Consider the following 20,289-nt stretch of genomic DNA (forward strand, 5'->3'; position numbering starts at 1 on the left):
CCACGGCTTGCGGAGAGTTGCCTGCATGCTGAAGCCTGGGCACGCTGAGGGTTCCTGCCTGTTCTGGGGGCTGGGGTCGGGGGAAGCTTGGGCTTCCCCCGCCCCAGCCCCACGCATGGGGGGAAAATAAATTTTTTCCCTTTATTCCCCCCCCCCAAAAAAAACTAGGTGCGCCTTATGGGACGGTGCGTAACTTCTTTGAGGACATACTGTTGAGTTCTGGAGAATTCTTCATCAAGCAACTGACAACTGTGAGATTTTATTTTGTGCTTTAACACTGGACTGGAATAAGGTGTGTGTGTGTGTGTGTGTGTGTGTGTGTGTGTGTGTCATGTTATGCTCAGTCGCTTCTCACCGGCTTTCTTGCGCTGCCACCCCACTCTCGGAAGAAGTGCTGGTGGTGGTCAGGCCTTCTTCTGCCTGGGACCTCAGCTGTCTCTCACGCTCCCTTCGGCGCCGCTCTCTGGCTGCTTCCTCTTCGTCTTCCACACTCCATTGTGCCGTCAGCCTATCGATCACAGAGAAAGTGAAGTTAGGTGAAGCAGAGGTATGTTGCTATGTGGCATGGAGAAAATACAAAGCCCGAAACACCATGAGCGGCACAGATCCTCAACTGTCATAGCTCAGTGGAAGAGCATCTGCTCTGCAGGCCAAAGCTTCAGTCCCCAGCATCTCCAGGAAAGAAAAAGAGACCCCACCTGAAGCCCTGGAGAGCCTCCAGTGCCAATCAGGGCAGACAATACTGAGCTAGGTAGTCCAAGGCAGTATAAAGAAGCTTTCTAGAAAATGCCAACATATGAAAGAACACTTGGTGAACTCAGGCTGACAGAAAGGGCTTGCTGGGTGGAGCAGAGACCTTACATCAGCTTTCCAGGATGGGGAGGGGTAAGGAGTTTGGTAATAATAAATTTTATTTATTTATTTATACCTACCGACCTACTCTGCCCATCTGGCTGGGTTTCCCCAGCCACTCTGGGTGGCTCCCAACAGAATATTAAAAACACGATAAAACATCAAACATTAAAAACTTCCCTAAACAGGGCTGCCTTCAGATGTCTTCTAAAAGTCAGATAGTTGTTTATTTCCTTGACATCTGATGGGTGGGTGTTCCACAGGGCAGACACCACCACCGAGAAGGCCCTCTGCCTGGTTCCCTGTAACCTTACTTTTCGCAATGAGGGAACCGCCAGAGGGCCCTCAGCGCTGGACCTCAGTTTCCAGGCTGAACAATGGGGGTGGAGACGCTCCTTCAGGTATACTGGGCCGAGGCCGTTTAGGGCTTTACTGTTCAGCACCAACACTTTGAATTGTGCTCAGAAACGTACTGGGAGCCAATGTAGGTCTTTCAGGACCAGTGTTATATGGTCTCGGCTGCGAGGTAAGGTGCAAATGTACCAGCAGAGCCAATCCAGCCCTCCTGGTGGAGCATCTGCCCAGCATAAACCTTCCCTCCCCTTCTTGGTAAATAACAGCAATTACCTGACAGGAACCTAGCACAGTAGCCCCACTCCCACCCCCGACAAGCCGCTTTGTGTGCTATATTGCTTCTGAGGCGCTGTGCTGCACAGCAATTGTGTTGATCATAAAATTACCTGTCGTGGAAGCCCATCACTAACATAGCTTCTACTCTAGCAACTCTATGCACAGCTAGCTGAAGTATTCCTACCTCTAGTGTAGTGGAGGTCAACCTTGTTACCTTTCCAATAATATTTTCAATGGAACTCTTGCACCAGCACTCCCTTTACCTGGGACACAAGCCAAGTTTGCTGGGCCTTACCATCATCCCTTTGAAATATAAGGCATGCCCAAACCAAGAGCAAGCTCACCTAAAGTATGCTTCGTGTAGTTCGGCTTGACAAATTACTTGGTTTGTTCTAAGTGATATGTTTGTGCCCCTTTTCAAGAGCATAGATCCTCCCAAAGCAGCTTGCATAAAAGAGAATCACAGCAAAACCATAAAACATTACCAACTACACAATTAAAGTAAATGCATAATTCATTTAATTAAATATAAAGGAAGCAGCCTATGGTAGGAGTACACATCATGGAACTCACTGCAGCTTACTTGTGACTGCATACATTCAACATGTAAAACATATTTAGCCAAATGAAATGCAGCCTTTGGCATTTCATTAGAAATGCGAACCATCTCACAAAGCACTGTTACCATTTAAAGTGCTAGTGTGGAAGCAGGAACCCTATCAAATAAAAGGAAAGAAGTATCCAGTCTCTGCTTGATAGTCTTCCTCATTCTCCAATTTATTCTAGCATATTCTAGTAGCGTGCAGGCTACTGGGGAAGAGACTGCAGCCATGTTGCTTCTGCCTGGTCATTTTGCTGCTGTGTCTCATTGAGATAAGCCACGTTTTGGCTTAGTGTGTTGCACAAACCTGGGCTGATATTTTAGCTCTCCTGGGCAAACCAAGAACTGTAAACCAAGAACAAACATTGGTTACCGTTTATAGTTATAGAAAGCTAAATCACAAGCCTGGGTTCAGACAACAATCTAAGTCAAAACATGGCTTAGCTCAGCGTAGCACAGCAGCAAAATGAGTGGGGAAGCACAACACAACCACAATCTCCTCCCTAGAAGCCTGGGCGTTCATGTGCAGCCATGGCGCATCTGTCACAAATAAACTTGAAAGCCTCCTCATCACCTCATTCACTTGTCAGAGCAAGGAAATTCCATCAGTTATCCTTTTGCTCTGGCAGATGATGTCATCTAGATTTCACAGAAGGGGCGGGGTGAGACTGGGTTTCACATACCTGTTGCATCACCGCACAAGTGAATTCAGCCACTTGGGCTATTAGAGGCAGACTTAAACTGAGATTTAAACGAGAACAAAGTAAATTGAAACTAAGTGAAATAAACGATACTCAGAAAATGCTGATTCTGACAGGGAGAGAGGCCAAGAAAAAAGCTGAAAAGCCTGGGCCGCCATTCAGTCTCCACGAGGGAGGGAGAATTGTGAATGGTGAGGGACTTTGACATGTTTTCTTAGAAACATAGTAATTTAGTCAGAATTCCTGAGCCAAGCTGTACCATTGCTACAAATGGAGTGGGGGTGTGTGTGTGAGAAAGTTGGAGGAGGACACCCAGTGCTATCATCCCGCAGGCTCCTGAACCAACTCTGCTACATGCTGTTTTTCCTTCCTCCCCAACAGAAGATTAAATTTTTGACATAAAACTCCTCTCAGAAAGTCCCAGTCACCAGATAATAAAATTCTCTGTCAGCAGAACTACTCCTCAGATCCCAGAGGAAACGATAAGGTTTCCGTAACATTCCAACATGGGTGATAACATGGGTTCTGGTGCCAGCCCCGTTCTTCCCCTCTTTTAGCAGCAGACCACGCTGGTTTCTGCAAAACATACCAGCAGGATGAATGCCTGCATGCAAACCAACCAGCATTTCTCAGCCCAAAAAAGCAATAAAAGTGCAGGTTCACATATTTAAATTTTTAAGATGAGGGCCAGTAGAGAAGGGTCTTGTAGTGGTGCTGCTTACCAGGAGATAGAGGGGCAAGGCAGTGGCGAGGTCGGTGCAGCACAAATTTAGTTCATTTCATTTATTTAACAACGTTGATACACGGCTTGATTGTAGCAAAGCCTCTAACCGGTTTACAAGAGATACTAAAACTACCAGTATTTTCCCCCCTATTAAAACAGTTTAAAAACATTTAAAGATAATTAAAATGAACAGTAAAAGAAGTTATAACTCATGTTTGGATAGGCTTGCCTAAACAAAAATGTTTTAAGCGGGTGCCGAAAAGAGTACAGCGAAGGCGTCTGCCTGATATCAATCTGCAGGGAGTTCCAAGGTGCTCCAAATGCAATTGTGCAGTCAATCCAGCAACTTCGAACCACTTCACCTCTGCCTCACACACCCCTTCCCAAAAGCAGCAGCAACACGACTGACCCAGGGCCAGATGAGCACTGCCACCCCACCCTGCTATCGGCAACTGTTGAGGGCTACATCTCACATTGTTTCAATGTGGAAGGCACATGGAAGCAAAATCCCATACCTGTATGGCAGGAGTGCTGTGTAAATACCAGTTCTTCCATACTCCCCAACCTCCCCTGTGTATTGCTATCTGCTCATAAGTGAGGAGTATAGAATCAAAAACACACAGCATCGCTACCAAAGGGGCACACTTATTTTTCCAGTGCCCCTTGGCAGGATGGGGGGGGGATAGGTTCAGCTGATGAGTATGGATCCATTGATTGTCTCTTAAGTCCTCTCTACAAGTCTCTTGGCCTGGGTAAGATAGGACTCAATCCAGTTGCTGCCTGCAGATGACAGCTTAAAGAAGGCAACCCAGGATGCAGTGCTCTTCATCAGCTGGACTCTGTCATTTATCACACCAAAAGCCTGACTGTTGCCCAATGCTCTTTACATTAAAATGTGGGTGGGGCAACGTGTGTGCTTACGCGTGTGTGAAACAGAGCTGGCACAAGCAGGGGATGGGTCAGAGCCCCAAATGGGTTCTCTTTTTCTGCTACCCCATTTCTCTTCCTTCAACTCTGTCAGCCCCCTCTTCCCTCCCCTCCCTTTCTGTTGCGTCTCCTCCCTCCCTCAGAAGGAACGTGTGAAACGGACATGCTGACATTTTGAAATCTGAATTTCGGCATCAACACCAGTGGGCCAAATACCAATGTCATTTTCAAAACTGAAATTTGAAATCCAAATGTAAATGCAAAGCATAGTTAGTTTATTAAATCCTATCGCAAACCATCTATCCAATATTGTCAGATAACGTGTGCTACTACATGTCAGCTGTCAGCTGTGGCCAAATGATGACTGCTACTGTAAATCCATTGCTAGAGACTGTCAAATGTTGATTGATGCATGCCGCATCATGGCATATGCTCTGTTGACATCATGACCGCTACCAAATACCAGCTTCTACAGGTCACATGCCGTCAAATGTATGTGTTTGTTATTTAATTATCATTACCATTTATAGGGGACATGGGTGGTGCTGTGGTCTAAATCACAGAGCCTAGGGCTTGCTGATCAGAAGGTCGGGGGTTCAAATCCCTGCGACGGGGTGAGCTCCCATTGCTCAGTCCCATCTCCTGCCAACCTAGCAGTTCAAAAGCACATCATAGTGCAAGTAGATAAATAGGTACTGCTCTAGTAGGAAGGTAAAGGGTGTTTCAGTGCACTGCTCTGGTTCGCCAGAAGCAGCTTAGTCATGCTGGCCACATGACTCGGAAGCTGTCTGTGAACAAACGCCAGCTCCCTCAGCCTATAGAGTGAGATGAGCACACAACCCCAAAGTCGTTCACAATTGGACTTAACTGTCAGGGGAACTTTACATTTTTACCATTTATAGACTGTTGTACTGTCTACAAGATCTCAAAGCAGTTTACATACACGACAAGCACAAAAAACCACATCAAGTCATTCATATAACAAAACAGGGGTCCCAGGTATGGGGGGCCGTGGGGGAACTCCCTTCGCCTAGTAACATGGCCAACTACATCCTAGAGCTTCGGTCACCACCTAAGCACATTTTTGTTCATGGAAGCATATTTTAAGATATGTTTTTGTTTCTATTTCAATTTTTCACATTTTATCATTTATATTGTGTTGCTTAATTTTGTTATTGGGTTTTTGGAAACCACACTGTGATCTTTTTCTGAATGAAAATATTTAAATAAATGAATGCTATCAGAGAAGTGACACAATTGGATGCAACTCTATATAGAGAGTGCTCTACACAAACACACACACAAGTATTTCAGGGTAAATGGACACTTTCTTTTCCCCTTTCTGCTTTCTAGCTTCACCCCATAACTTTGAGCTTGGGCGTACAGACCCAAGAACAAAGACAGCAAAACTGTCAGATGCAAAGACCTGAGAAACCTCTATCTTAATTCATTCTGCACTCATATTTACTGTTTTCTCCACAGTTTCCATGGAAATAGTTGTCTAGGCCCTGGCAGAGAGCCAAAGTGGTGTGCTTTTTTTCTTCTAATACAGTAATCTAAATGAAGTCATTCATGGACTTTCCATCATGACCTCTGTCCCATATGTATGTGACAATACTTGACAAAAGGCCTGATTCAGAAACACTCTTAATCCAAAATTTTCCAGCTTGCCCCATTCCAGTAGCAAGAGAAAGTCACAATTTTGGTAGATGTATTTGGGATCCTCATCTTGCTTAAACTGTGCTTTTTCCAGAATGTAAAACCAAGGGTTTAAAATGGGAATTGCAACGCCCCTCCCAGATCTAGCTTGCATCCTTGCCCTGGATTAGACCACTGGGAGTCCATTAGGAACGTTGTAACAGGCATTTATATTGCCATTGTAGCCTCCTTTCGCCGCTCCCTTTGTTTCTTAGTTGCATGTGACTAATTTTCTCTCCATGACCTCAGAAGCTCATGATCTGTTGCTCTTTCTTTTGCTCTGGCTGCACGGAATTTAATTGAAGGGCGATTACTTCAAGAGCAGCAGTACTCCAGTGACATCGCATACAAAAAAGGCCAAAAAAGATACAGCTACATGCTTGAAAGATAGGCTGCACTAGCGCCCTGCCAAATGGCATCCTCCTGGCAACAAGCTCACTCCTACGGATTCCACCAGTCTCTCCATTATCAAGTTCTTCCCTTTAGTTCAACTTCAGTAGCAGAAAGTAGATGTATTCATGTTTGCATTATTTATATGAACAAACCACCAATTGTTGCCAGTTTGGAGAAGTTGCAACCTTGTCCACATCAGCTGACTCAACTCACTACATCAATTCAAGACGGCAGCAGTACCTTCTCCTCAAAAGCCACAATTTTTGTGGAGATCATTCTATGTGGAGATGTATGGCTTTTAAAACTTGCTCAAGATCCTTAAAGTGGCATAGTTATCTTGATAGAAATGGTCCTCTGTTTCCATCACTGGTGAGATGAGTCAGAGCGAAGCATTACAGCTACAGCTGGACAGGAAATTGTGCTTCCTCTGCGATGAAGCCATTTTAAGCCCACTCCAGGTTTCCTACTCCATGTGATTAACACCCCACGGAAAAGGAAGTGGGGACAAGCTCTTTCACCCCCATCCCCCTCCACAAGCTGGAAGGTGACTACTTGCAACAGGGATAAAACAGGTCTGATATTGTTATGTTGTAGGTGAACATATCAGACGACACAGCAATTCTTCAAACAGCTCTTGTTTATTCACAGGCCAGAACAGAACTGAACTGAAGGGTTCAGCCAGCCTGCTTATATAGAGCTCCACTACAATGCAACTTTATGTAGCTATCCAATCACTGAACGTCACTTTGAATTCCTTATTTGCATATGTGGACCTGAGAGAAAACTATCTACAGTATCCCCCTGCTGGCCCAGGGTGAGAACTTCAGTACATAACAGATATATTCCTGCATTCAATGCTCTTCCTTCCTCTTTTGGAGGTGTTATGGCTGCAGCAAGGAGCCTGTTCTCCTCTTACAGGCTCCCTGTGATTTTAGAACTCTTGAAAATCAGGGTTCGATGATGAGTGGGGAGTCTACAACATGAGCAGAGCTGGCTCACACTGCAGTCACCATCCAACTTGTGGAGGGCAACAAAGATGGCAGAGAGTGCAGGGCAAGGGCACTTGCCCCTACTATCTGCACCACGCTGATATAGGAACACCTCACTAGGACTTTAGTCAAAGGAAATTTATTTTTCTCCACAGCTGTGCACCTCCTGGAATATATATTTTTGTATAGGATTTGTCGATTGGCTTGCGGGTACAATTGTCTGTGGTTCTGAAAATCACGTGGCATTGGCAGGGCACATAAACACATTTGACTGCTGTTATCAGGCACTACATATTATGGAAAGACCTCTCCTCTAAGTTACCCCAGTATTAAGCAGTTGTGGCATGATCTCACCACATTAGTGTTTCCCCAGCACCCACAGAAGAGGCCAAGTGGGAAAATGCTAACACAATGACATCACGCCATAGCTTTCTTCTTCATTTCCAGGAATCCAAACACATTTTTCCCATAATGCACAGTTTCAGCCAGAGATATTCTGGGTGTGGGCCCTAAACTTTCCAATGTTCTGTGCAGAAGGGATGTGGGGGTGTCACGGCTGCTGGAGAGGGAAGAAATATGTGCTGCAGACCCAGTAATAATCCCCCAAGCCTGTAATCATATAAACAAAAGCATACTACTCATTAAGCATGATATATAGTTTGGCATTCTGTATGCAAAAATAAAAAATAAAAAATCACCTGTGGACTATGCCATATATGTATTATGTCTGCATCGTAAGGGATGGTCAAGTGAAAAGCCAAGAAAAAGAATTACATCGAAAACATTTTTTCTTTTTATTTGGCCCCCTTTGCACAATTAGTTGTCTTTCTTGATCCACTTGAGTTTCTCAGTTGTTTGCACTTCCTGGTGAATCAGACAGGAGAAAGAGCTGAAAGAAAGCAATCAACGTCTGAGCCCACATGCACACACAAAGAATCAGCTTCTTGAGTCTTGATTCACTTCTCTTTTCAGTGATAAGAGATGGTAGAAATGTTAGCAGGATTGCAATCTCTGATGCACAAATGGGCATGGAATACAGAGTAATCTAGAGACCTGGGGCTTACCTAGACATAACAGGGCAGCCTCCTCTGTTAATTCTGATAAAGAGGTAGGGGCAAATAGGGGTCTAATTCTCTCTCTCTCTCTCTCTCTCTCTCTCTCTCTCTCTCACACACACACACACACACACACACAATATGCACCCCATGGATGCGGGGAATCGAACCCTGCTCCCTTCTTCATCTCACTTTGCCTGTCTGCACCCTTATCAGTTAATGCCTGCTCTTCCCCAGCTCAGCACACTTTTGGCATCCAATCTGGGAGCAAAAGTGCCCATGGAGGTAAGATGGGAGAGGCTAGGTTCAGCTCCCCTCACCCTGACCCATCTTTTTGTTGTAAAATGTAGAACTCCAGGACGCAATGTGCCTCCCCATCGTGTGTCATGTAACATGGCCTGTATTTTGGTTGGTTGGTTGTTTTGTGGCAGAAGACAAATATGCTACCAAACACAATACACATTCATGGTGTGTCATATCTGAACTGTGGGCATGGGCCTTTCATTCACTTCTCTCTTCAAAACACACTAGAGATGATTAAGGAAAGATATTTTATTCACTTTAAAGAGACGAAGTGCTTATGAATACACAAATACAAAGCTCAAATGCAATTCATGTGGTGTACACATTTTGTATGGAACTGTCAAACCAGAATATCAGCCTAGCCCTGCCATTGGACAAAGCGTGGAAGTCACAAAAAGAGAGCAAATCGCTACTTATTTACTTTATTATCAATGCATTTTTACTGCAAGGGTTACTATGCTTGGTTACTATGCACCTTGATGCAGGAGTGCTCAATAATAAGGCAGCAAAATTTATTTATTCCTTTATTGTATTTATATTCCACCTTTTTCTCCAAGGAGCTCAAGATGGTTCACTGCTTCTCATTTAATCCCCACAACAGCCCTGTGAGGTAGCTTAGGCTGAGAGGGAGAGTGACTGACCCAAGTTCACTCAGTGAGTGGGGATTTGAACCCTGGTCTCCCAGGTCCTAGTCTGACACTCTAACCCAGGCATAGGCAAACTCTGTCCCTCCAGATGTTTGGGACTACAATTCCCATCACCCCTGACCACTGGTCCTGTTAGCGAGGGATGATGGGAATTGTAGTCCCAAACATCTGGAGGGCCAGAGTTTGCCTATGCCTGCTCTAACCAGTATACTATGCTGGCTTGGATCAACTCTAATTTTACATATAGTCAGCAAGGGTTCCTGCCTGAAACACCCTGGAATTCCTTGTCTATGTAGACAGAGGTTGGTGCAGGATCAAATAATCCTGAGATAATTATGTTTGAAGCCTTCTAGATTCTTTGTGTAAACATGTTTCAGAATTCATCAGGCACTTGCTTTCCTTGCATGTGTATTTTCACTGTATTTTAATACATCTTTTTTAATTTTAGTGTCTATGTAAATGAGAAAAATGTAATTATATGCAGGTTTCACCCAAGCAAGCACTTCAATAGCTCCTTACAGACAATTCCGCTAGTTTACCTTTAGGGTGTTCTGTAATCTCCACACTCATTGCTATTGCAATGCTATAAATGATTTCCTCAAGTAAATGCTTTGTAGAGTGGCTTCCTTGGTGAGGAAGCCAAATGAATAGATTACAACAGTTACTGGGGCATTTTACACTCATTAGCTAACCAGCATAGTAGAATTAGTTCCATATATTAAATTCCTGAAATAAATAACCCCCTCTAGTATATCATTTCCTTTTTAAATGGATGGCTAAATGTATTTTCTACACCAAATGTTTCCCAGCAAATGTGCAACACTCCAGTGGTGCTGTGCAGACACTGGGAATAATTTAACCTTGACGTCCTCTGGCTTATCTTCCACCTGAAACTCTTTCGCCACAATTTGTGTCCACTTTTCATAGCCTGACTCCAGCCCCTGGCTCTGACAACTTCCCCAGTGTCCTAATGTCATATTAAAATGTCACACTGTTCATGCGTTGCAAGCTCCTGGCAGTGATTTCCTGGTATGGAAAAGGGAAACAACGATAGGTTATGTTTTTAGGGACTCAGACCAAACATTGAGTCTCTGAAGGCATGAATTTATTACAAAGCATCATTAACTGTGTCGGAATGTGCTCAGATATTTATGGTACAAGGGGGTGGCTTAACTGTATGACCCTTTTGCATTTCTAGTTCTGTAGTACACAAGATAACAGTCACATTGTTATGTGGAACAAAACAGAGCATTCCCCCCCCCCGCCCCCCAAAAACCTCCACAGGGAGCATCTTCCTCTAGCCTAGCTCTGTCTGTCCTGTTTAAAATAGAGCCAACAGCCATTTCCTCTGACCCCATTCCACGCCCACCCACTTTTACTGGCTTGTCTGCCCACACCTTTCACACAAAAGGACGAGAGACAAATGTGAGCCTTCTTTCAGGCCTTGGGGATGAGCTGAAAATAGGGGTCTGTCCTTGCCCGCTTCTCTTACATAGCATATCTTGCTGGATGACTTAAGAATGAATTGGAGCATGTCTTCTGTGGACCTGAGTTCAAGAACTGCAGGATTAAGAATGACTGGAGGGAAGATAGAAAGGAGACCCCCAAATGGAATTGCCTGAAAAGGTTCTAAATCATACTGTTTCTAACTAAAATATTGTCAACACGAGGATAGAGCCAGGAAGGGGAAGCTCAGCACATAAGTGTTAGCCTACCTAGCAGACACTGACCAATTGTAAGTGAAATGTGATACAATACATCGTGGACACAGCCTCACCTCAGAGGCAGATTTGGGGGAGTGTGACCAGTTCCGTGGCACTGGGCATAAAGTCTTGGGAGCACCACAGCTATGTTGTAGAATGGAAGGTGAGAGGCGGGGGGAATTTCAGCATCACACAGGGTGCTGCTGAAATTTGAGATCCCAAGGTCCACCACGGAGTGTCTGATTGGTTCAGAGGTAGGGAGACCAGCTTTTCAGATAATTGCTACTTCCCAGAGTAGCCAGAGCCCTACAAGAGTTTTGAAACCGAGGGAACAAGGGACAGCCCTGGCCTCTCCAGCTTGGTCCCTGAAACTCTTCTGAGGACAAAGATTGGTTACCTCTTTTGCTACCCACTTTTGCCCAGCCCTGAACTGGCATGTAGCCCTCAAAAGGGAAAGTAGCTCTTAGAATGGAAAAGCCCCACCGCACCCCTGCTTCACAGTGTAAAAGGCAACAAACTGTTGGCGTCCCTATGTGGGTTGCAGCACCAGCTCATTTTCCAAATGGAATACAATATCTGGGATGGCCTCTTTGATATCAAGGGCACAAAGAAAGAGACGGGCGTTTTTTGCCCAATGACTCCATTAATGGGACAGTTAACATATTTGTCAGGTAGAAGGTGGCTGACGACCACTTTAACAAGCCAGTTGTGAATACAGTATTTTTACTCCATTTTTTCCCCAGTGTTTATCTCCATTCACTCCTTAGCCGCTATAATGGTCTCTCATCAATCATTCGCCTCTCCCGCAGTTGCGTTTGCCAAACAGTGTTTGTTCTCCACAGATATCAGAATCCTTCTCATACATGATTCAGCTCATGCCTGCATGTATTGTAGGCTCCCAGCTTGGGAATTGTGGCATCCAGATTTATTCATTTTCCCCACTGGCTAGTGAGTGGAAGGTAACTGAGCAAAAGTCTCGCGCAAGGAATGCAGGGTCTGCGTAAGAGGAGCAATGTGAAATCTAGCTAGAAAATTGAAATGCAAGGAATAACATATGCCATGCTAAATATTTGATTTGCTTTTTAAAAAAAAGAAAGAACAAAACCCTCAACAATTAAAGACATCCTGCCAGCCACGACATTAGATTCTTCTAAGAAGAGAAGCTGTCAATTGGCAAAGTGATGGGCAGTGACAGCCTGAAGCAGTTGATTTACACGTTCCACAAGCCTGCAAGGCAAGATGAGACATATTTCAGAATGCAAAATATGAATGATGAAAGGAGGCTCAGAGGAAAGACCCCTGGAGAGCCTTCCCAGACTAGCAGGTTTCCTGATATAATAGGGCACAAGCTGCTTAGTGGGACACTGAGGATTAAAGCTAAGTCCCTGGTTAGCGTACGTACTACAGGGAAACCAAGAGCCAGTTCAAAGGATATTTAAAATGAAGTTGTGCTTCATTTGGTACTTGCCCTCTGAAGCTGTCTAGCATCTGATGCATTTCTAAAGATATTGGTAGCCCTCATGCAAAGACCACTAGGGTGGAAAAATCCCTATCACTTGGGGATCAGATGTTAAACTTGTCCAGCTGGCAGCATGCCCAGATTCCATAGTTCTTCAGTGAGCAAGGGGGCTGCAGACACCGAACAACTTAGTAGGTCACTGATTATAGCCACTGTGGCACCATGCAGTTCAGAGTGGATTGCAGTGAATCAACTTCTTCTGCCACACAAAGAGTCTAGAATGGCTGAAGGCAACGCTTAAGAATGTGTGCATTAATGCCTCGGACACAGCTTCACAAGTCTAGATTTGTATGCTGACTCAGAGATTGAAAATTTATAAGGGCTTTTGGAGGGGTAGGGCTGCCAGCCTGGATAATACCCTCAATCATACGGATGCAATGAAGGGAGATGCCCCCATTGCATCTCTTGCCACACTTCTTTTTTTATTGCATTTATATCCTACCTTTCCTTCAAGGAGCTCAAGGTTATCCCCCACCAAGCAGGATAAACCCTTTCCCCTTAATGTGCTGGATTCCCCACCCCATGAGATCCCTTAAAGGTGAAACATTCAAAATTGGCACCCCCCCACCTGCAATCTGAAATGGTACAGTCCATTCTGCCCGCTCTCTGAACTGCATGGGTAGACCAGCCTCAATCTTCCAGAGCCATCGCTCAAGCATCTTTCCCGTACCCAGGCTGGATTTCATTGAGTTCTCTGTCAAGAAGTCCCACTTGAGTCCAAGATAGCTTGTGTCCATTGGAGATCCCTCTGATTCAGGAGGTAACTGACATAGTGATACTGCAGTCCATTGACACCAGACATGCCACGAGGAGTCCTTACACATAGTTAGAGGTGTGACACACAGCTAAGGGCTGGGTAGAAGGCAGCTGCAGCACTAGGGACACAGCAACCCACAGTGTTTGGAAATTCTGGGAATGAACGCATACAGTATTCAGAGAGGGGGACAGCTCATATTCTTACACTGACAAGAGGGGACTTAGCTATCAGGCTTCCAAGGGACAGGTGGGCATCAGGAGTGGAATGGGGGTATCTCATGAATGCCCAGCTGAAGAGGAATCTGGCCATTTAAATAGCAGCTTGAGCTAAGCTCAGCTCAGGATACTTTCCATCTTGCAACCCCAGAGGCAGGCAGCACACCAGCCTTAGATGTGTCCAGCAGTGCGTACTCACCACTCAATTTTTGTATCAGCACCAAACTGTTTTCCTGTCATTTGCTAACTTGTTCGGATGTAAAAGAGTGCTTTGTGCGTGAGTGTCAGGGCTCCTTGTTCTGTTCCTGGCATTGCTCATGATTTGGTGCACGGCATCGGAAGTTACAGGTCAAAGATTTTAACTGGTTTAAATGGCTATTCCCTCTCTCCAGGAAAACCTGGGAACTGCAATTCTGGGAGAGGGTCAGGGTTCTCCAGCAGAGAATGTTCAGCATGCTCCCCAAACTACAAAGCTTCCACTGCACCTCATTCCTGCCCTCTGTAAATGGAAGAGAGTGAAAGCCACTGAGCTTGCTATGATCACTAATACACAGTGCAGTCTAGTGCATATCTACATTTCAGAAGTACCGTAAGTCTCATTAATTCCAGGTAAGTGTGAAGAGGATTGCAGCCAAAAGGATGCTACTGTATACTCCACCATGGATAACCAGTAGGATTCCCCACCGCCTCATTTCAACATCTTAGTTGATAAATCATAGAATTCTTTCACTAGGTAATGGATTGCATCTGCATAACTTTGCACATGAACAAAGCAATAGTTACGCTTTAAGTGCAAAAGCACGAGTTCTTTGCTTTTTGATGATACTAGTCTGTGTCACAGCAGGCATCAGCACCAAGCAGCCTTCAATTTGAGACAGGGAAATTCTTCTACAATAGGCCCCTGTCCATGTCAATGTTATTATAGTAAAAATAATACCGTATTGTCCTGAATATAAGCCTCACTTTTTTCTCAAATTCTGACCGTGAAAAGTTAACGTGCGGCTTAAATTCGCAACCTTACAAAAATGGGCTTTCACGATATCGCTGCTGAAACAGACATACAGTAAAACAGAGCAAGTGTGAGTGTCTGCAGAATTTTAAGGGAGCGGCTTATAGTCGGGTGTGGCTTATATTTGGGCCAATATAGTAATTCCCCCCCCCCCAAAAAAAAATGTGTTGTTCAATTCACTGGGGGCACAAATATTTTTAATCAAAATGTTTTAATTTATACCTCTAACCCATTACTTGACCAAATGTTGCTAATTGATAACTATCTGTGATTACTGTCATTCATATATTTAACAAACACCCTTTTATGGAGGAGGCTAGAGACCATTTTCCTATCTGCGGTCTGAAAGGATGTTCACAACTAACAAAAGAATTGGACCATATGAATTCTGTGTGCAGAAGGTCCCCAGCATCTCTTGGTAGGGCTGACAAAAGACCCTCCTTGAAACCCTGGAGAGCTGCTGCCAGTCAGTGTAGACAATACTGGGCAGGAGGTATGATTGGTCAAGCTCAGTGCCAAGCAGCTTCCTATTTTCACGTATTCATATTCCCTGGGACAACTCAGATACTCCACCAATGGTGGCTGGTGCTCATTGGGGCAGAAAAGAGGGTGGTCAAAAGTAGCTGGGAGTCAGAACTAATGACTGGTGGAGCCACCTAGCTCTAGTTTTACTGCCACGCTCTTCCCTGTCGAGTTCTACAAAGTCAACTCTGGGACAAAGGAGGAGGAGGAAACTGACAGCCAGTTCCACCCCATACATGGTTGTCAGTAAGAAGAAAGATTGGTGGGGACGGGCTGAGGTTGGTGGGCAGTTCCCCATTTACCCTTAATGAACTGGCCTCCACCCGTGCTATTCCCGCACTGGCTATGACTTAACTTTTGCCTATACCTGTTTTGCCTAGCCTCCTCCCACAACTTGACAGAAGCTAGTTCTTACAGTAGAATGCACTCCTGCCCCATGCTTCTAGAACTGAGGCTGCAGTTCTGACCCTACATAACTGAATGCCTGCCCCACTGAATTCAATAGGTCATCCTTCTGAGTAGTCATGGTTAGGAGTGAACTTTTAGCTGCTTTCTGTTTAGCATCAAGAATGACAGCCAGCAGCTTTGTTCGCTGTGGTCGGTTTGATGTTTTCTGCAGGAAACCTATGAGGTGTGGAAGAGAGGCACTTGCTTCCAAGCCCATGGTGGAGATGTGTGACGGAGTCATCATTGCCCATTGTTGCTTGGTACACACCTGCAGTGTGTTTGGAGACGTGTCTCTCCGACACATTTTACTGTGGCTCAGTGGTGGGGAACCTCGGGCCTGGGGGGCAAAAGCGGTCCTCTGCTCATCTCTATTTAGCCTCAGAATTCTTCCCAGGCCACACTATTCCGAGTCTTTCTAGAAACTAGCTTATAGTACAAATGTAAAAAATTACTCCACCTACTTTTGCCTCCTGCCCCACCCACCACAGGTATTTGGCCCCAGGAGAATATTTCAGATGGGAACACGGCCCCTGGCCTGGAAAAGGTCCCTCCCCCCTGGTAACAAAATCCTGTGTAGCTGTGGAGAACCCATAAAAGTGTCCCAAACATAGCCTTAAAAAGGTGAGCTTTGTCTCCTTTGCCTCTTCCCTGACCTATGAAAAGAGATAACAAGCAGAGCTTTGCATGAAAACACTTGCCAGGAGTACGCCATTTGCATCTGAAAAGCCTGGCATTTGGGAAGTGCCCATCAAGCTGAGGGAGCCCAGGGTGATTGCTGGGAGACCTTATTGCCAGGGACTGTGTAATTAACTAGGAATGACATTGGGAAAGAATGGACAATTACCATCTTATCTAACTCTCGCCTTCCCTTCCAGTGCCTGCCAGGGTTGTTAAACAGAGCCTTTGTTAGATGCAGCATTGCTTCAAGTTGCTTTATCCCAGATTATAATAAGTAAACAATGACAACAATGCCTCGCACTTCTGAGAGGATGTCTGCCACTACAGTACCGTCCAAGCCTGCCTTTACATTTACTCAAATCTCAGGCTTGTACACTGACATTAGCTCACTCAAGTTTTATGCACGTAAGGTTTCACAAAACAAAATAATTCTGTTTATCCTTTTCTCTCCGTCCCATCACTTTGTCCCCAACATTATCCCCCGACCCTTTCTTTCAATTTTGTTTACCAGACTTGCCATAGATACGGCTTCCCCTGACTTTGGGGACACATTCACTGGCTTCCTAACCTCCATTGACATGTAAGGACTCTTGAATTGGCCTCATTGACTTCACTGGCAAGGAGAGCCTAGTAGTTGAAATATGCCACTTTTGAAGACTCACACTAACGTGGGCTCAAAATGGAAAGGGGGCAGTTTTAAAAACCAAATGTAAATTCTGACCAACGTAAACTATACAAGAAACAATTTAGATGTCAAAAGAAGATTTAAGTATCAGTTGTAAAACGAACACCTTAAGATAAACTGTACGTTATTTAGTCCCTCTATCTGTTTTACTGGAAGCTGGGTAGGTGAAAATTTGATATGTAGTCAGAATTCTATTGGGGAAAATAATGGTTTTGATCCCCTTAACTTTAGCTGCTCAGTTAACTACTGAACCTTTTAAGTCTTCTTTGTCTATGGTAGCTTTATGACTCTGGGACAGGCAGGTTTCATTTTTGTTGTCCTTACAGATCCTAGTCCAACACTTTAACCTCCAGATCACACTGGCTCTGGAATGTGTATGAACTGGTAATGTGGAACATTCAAGAAGAATTTTTACCCAGGTGAAACCTGAGAAGCATGGCTACTGCTTAAACTAAAAAAATACTGAACTGGTGGGTTCTGAATGTTTCACCATGTGGAATCCTAGCTCTGGTGTGATTCCTGCTCCACCATCTCAGGTATTCAGAAGATCCAGAGGAAGGGATAAAGGAAGCATCACAGGTGCAAGCAAGGGCACTCTTGTTTGGGGAAGGATTTTTATTATTATTATTCTGCTGGTTCTGCTTGAAGTTCTCTTTCCCAACAGTTTATAAAAACCCAGGTGCGATGTTTCTGAAGGTGTTGCCTGAGCTATCAGGGTTTGCCACATCTGACAGTGAATGACCATCAAATATGCCACAACTTTATTTCTCCTACTATGAACTAGGTGATATTTGCAAACCTGTTATGGGTGCTTGAAGGATTCAATGTTTGTAGCTGGTTTACCCTCTCCACCCCCACAATGCATCATTTATTTCAGAAGACTTTGCTGCTCTCCCCACCTAACAAGACATTTATCTTCAGCTTTGTATTTTGGTAAAAATGGGACAGCGTGTCATTATCTTCACTGGTCTTATATTGCCACCACCCAATCTTGTTTAGTTTTCCAAGCGTGGAACCCCAGATCTTTAAGAATGTTGGAATTGTATTTGACAGCTCCATTACACGTGAAATTATTTACATATCCCAAGCCAACTGCAAGTGGAATTATTCCAAAATGAGATTCCATGCAATATAACAATTTATTGTGCCCCATGCTGAGGAGGGGGCTTCTCATTCTCAGTTTAGATTCTTTTAACCCCATAAGACAGATTAAAAGAAAAGCTCTTTAAAAAACATAACATTTGGGAGCAATCCAAAGAAAAGGGAGTATGCCAATATTCCAGTGAAATCACTGAAATGTAGTCTGCAATCCAATACACATGTCTATCAGAATAAACACAGTGGAAAATGCTTTTATTGTGCTGTTAACATATAGGTAGGTGCTTAAACAATACAATTCTGTGCATGTCTTTTCAGCAGTAAGCCCCACTGAGTTCAATGGACTTACTCCTAGGTGAGAATAGGATTGCAAAACTGGGCTTTATATGAGTTAAGTCTCATTGAACTCATTGGGGTTTACTTCTGAGTAAGAAGTGCTGTCAGGCTCATTGATTTCTGTGGGATTCTCAACTCTTTTTTACATACCCACTCTACTTTGTTAAAACTCATTAACTCAAACAAGATTAAGAATCCATCTTAGCGGGGTGGGGGTGGGGACAAGTCACCAAGCCAAGTATCCATTGAATATATGGCTGAAGTCAGCTTGAGAATTACCACTGCAATTGGTCCCTCCCTGATCTTCAAGTCAAGAGTTGTACAATGCAGACCCTGCATAGACTGGACAAGGGAGACAACCTTCCTTTGCACTTAAGAGAGAAGTTATCTATAGAAGGGAGGCACCCCTTAAGGTAGGAAGGGAAATCTAAACTGAACATAGTGAATGAACGTATCAACATCCTAGAAATCTATAGCCCAAAGGGCAGAAACCCTCCAGTCCTATTCTCTAAAAGTGGCTCCACTGATTTCATTGTGACTCTATAGAGTAAGGGTTTCAAGAGACTGCATATTTGAAAGTACAAGAGCCATTTGTAAGACAATACAAGGGGTACTTACTTCCAGGAACCACAATATCAGGAATAACATTTCTCCTGTAGTAACTTTTGTGGGGGTTACCGCATAATTTCAGAGCTATTTCTTCTGATTTGCACAGATGTGATGCTACTTGCTCAATAACCTTTGCAATGCAATGTTATCTCTCTAACCTTCACACTGGTAACTAATAAAAATCAATATTCTGTGGCGGTTTATTAACAGTATAGGCTCACGTGTGTGAGGGTCTATATGTTAAAGCAGATAGCCATTTACTTTATGGTCACTACATTTTTGGGGGATGGGGGGAGAATCCAAGTTGAGGATGATGATATTTATTAAATTTCTGAACCACCCTTCATCCGAGGAACACAGGACAGTTTACAATATAAAAGCGCAAAAATACAGAATGTAGTAACAAAGCAAGAAATTGCGCACGCGCACAGACACACATCACACAGTTTCAAAGGCCATAGATTAATCAAAAGCCTGGGAGAGGAGCAATGTTTTTGCCTGGCACCTAATGGTTCTATTGCAACGAGGAGCTGATCACCTGTCAGAGTTAAGAGTTATACCACACCCCTAGAAACATGTGGATTTGGGGCGTGTAACATGTTTTACTACAGTATATGGCCAAAGTTTGCAGACAATGGGCTCTGTCCCACCTGGGATTAGAGCTGCCACATGGAACATTTTTAAGCAGTGACCACAGACTATATGATCATCTGTTTTTCCCATATTTGACTTACATCCTCTCTGTTTCTTGCTTTGTGATAGAAGATGTTCTCTGAACTGGAACTATTCTAACCAATACATAGATTTAATTTCCCCCTGTGGTATTTAGTTACTGCTGGATCAGCATTAATTAATAGCATTGGCCAGCCATAGCACACAGCAGCAGTCTTCCAACTTTTTTAGCCCCAGGACCCACCTTTAACATACATTTGGGGACCCATTTCTAATTTATTTATTTCATATCCATATATCGGTATGGTTGTAGTGATGCTGCTGCTGCAACCCACCTTAGACCAGGCTGTGACCCAGCAGTGGGTCCTTACCCACCAGTTGAAGATCAAGGGCATAGAGCAATGCCTGAACAGGCAGAGTAGGCAGGGATCCCATGGAAACTCCCCTATGAACTCTGTCGAAAGACATCTCCATCTGCCCAATCAGCCTGCCAACTTTACCCTTTCTCAGTTTTAGACA

The 20,289-nt window shown here is 44.2% G+C and overlaps 1 protein-coding gene across 3 annotated transcripts in view; it reads right to left on the reverse strand.

The window, feature by feature from the left end:
* The window catches only part of LSP1 (lymphocyte specific protein 1), a 74,854-nt gene that overhangs the window by 26,779 nt on the left and 27,786 nt on the right, over nucleotides 1-20,289 (reverse strand). For all 3 annotated transcript variants that reach the window (XR_014522334.1, XM_083488740.1, XM_083488741.1), the window contains exon 2: nucleotides 356-508. Coding sequence is in view for 2 of the 3 variants with exons in the window: in XM_083488740.1 (XP_083344866.1) it covers nucleotides 356-508 (153 nt within the window). In the remaining variant the exon portion in view is untranslated. The remainder of the gene's footprint in view (nucleotides 1-355; nucleotides 509-20,289) is intronic.

The sequence above is a fragment of the Podarcis liolepis genome, assembly GCF_965112155.1.
Source record: "Podarcis liolepis genome assembly, chromosome: 1".
NCBI classification, from domain to species: Eukaryota; Metazoa; Chordata; class Lepidosauria; order Squamata; family Lacertidae; genus Podarcis; species Podarcis liolepis.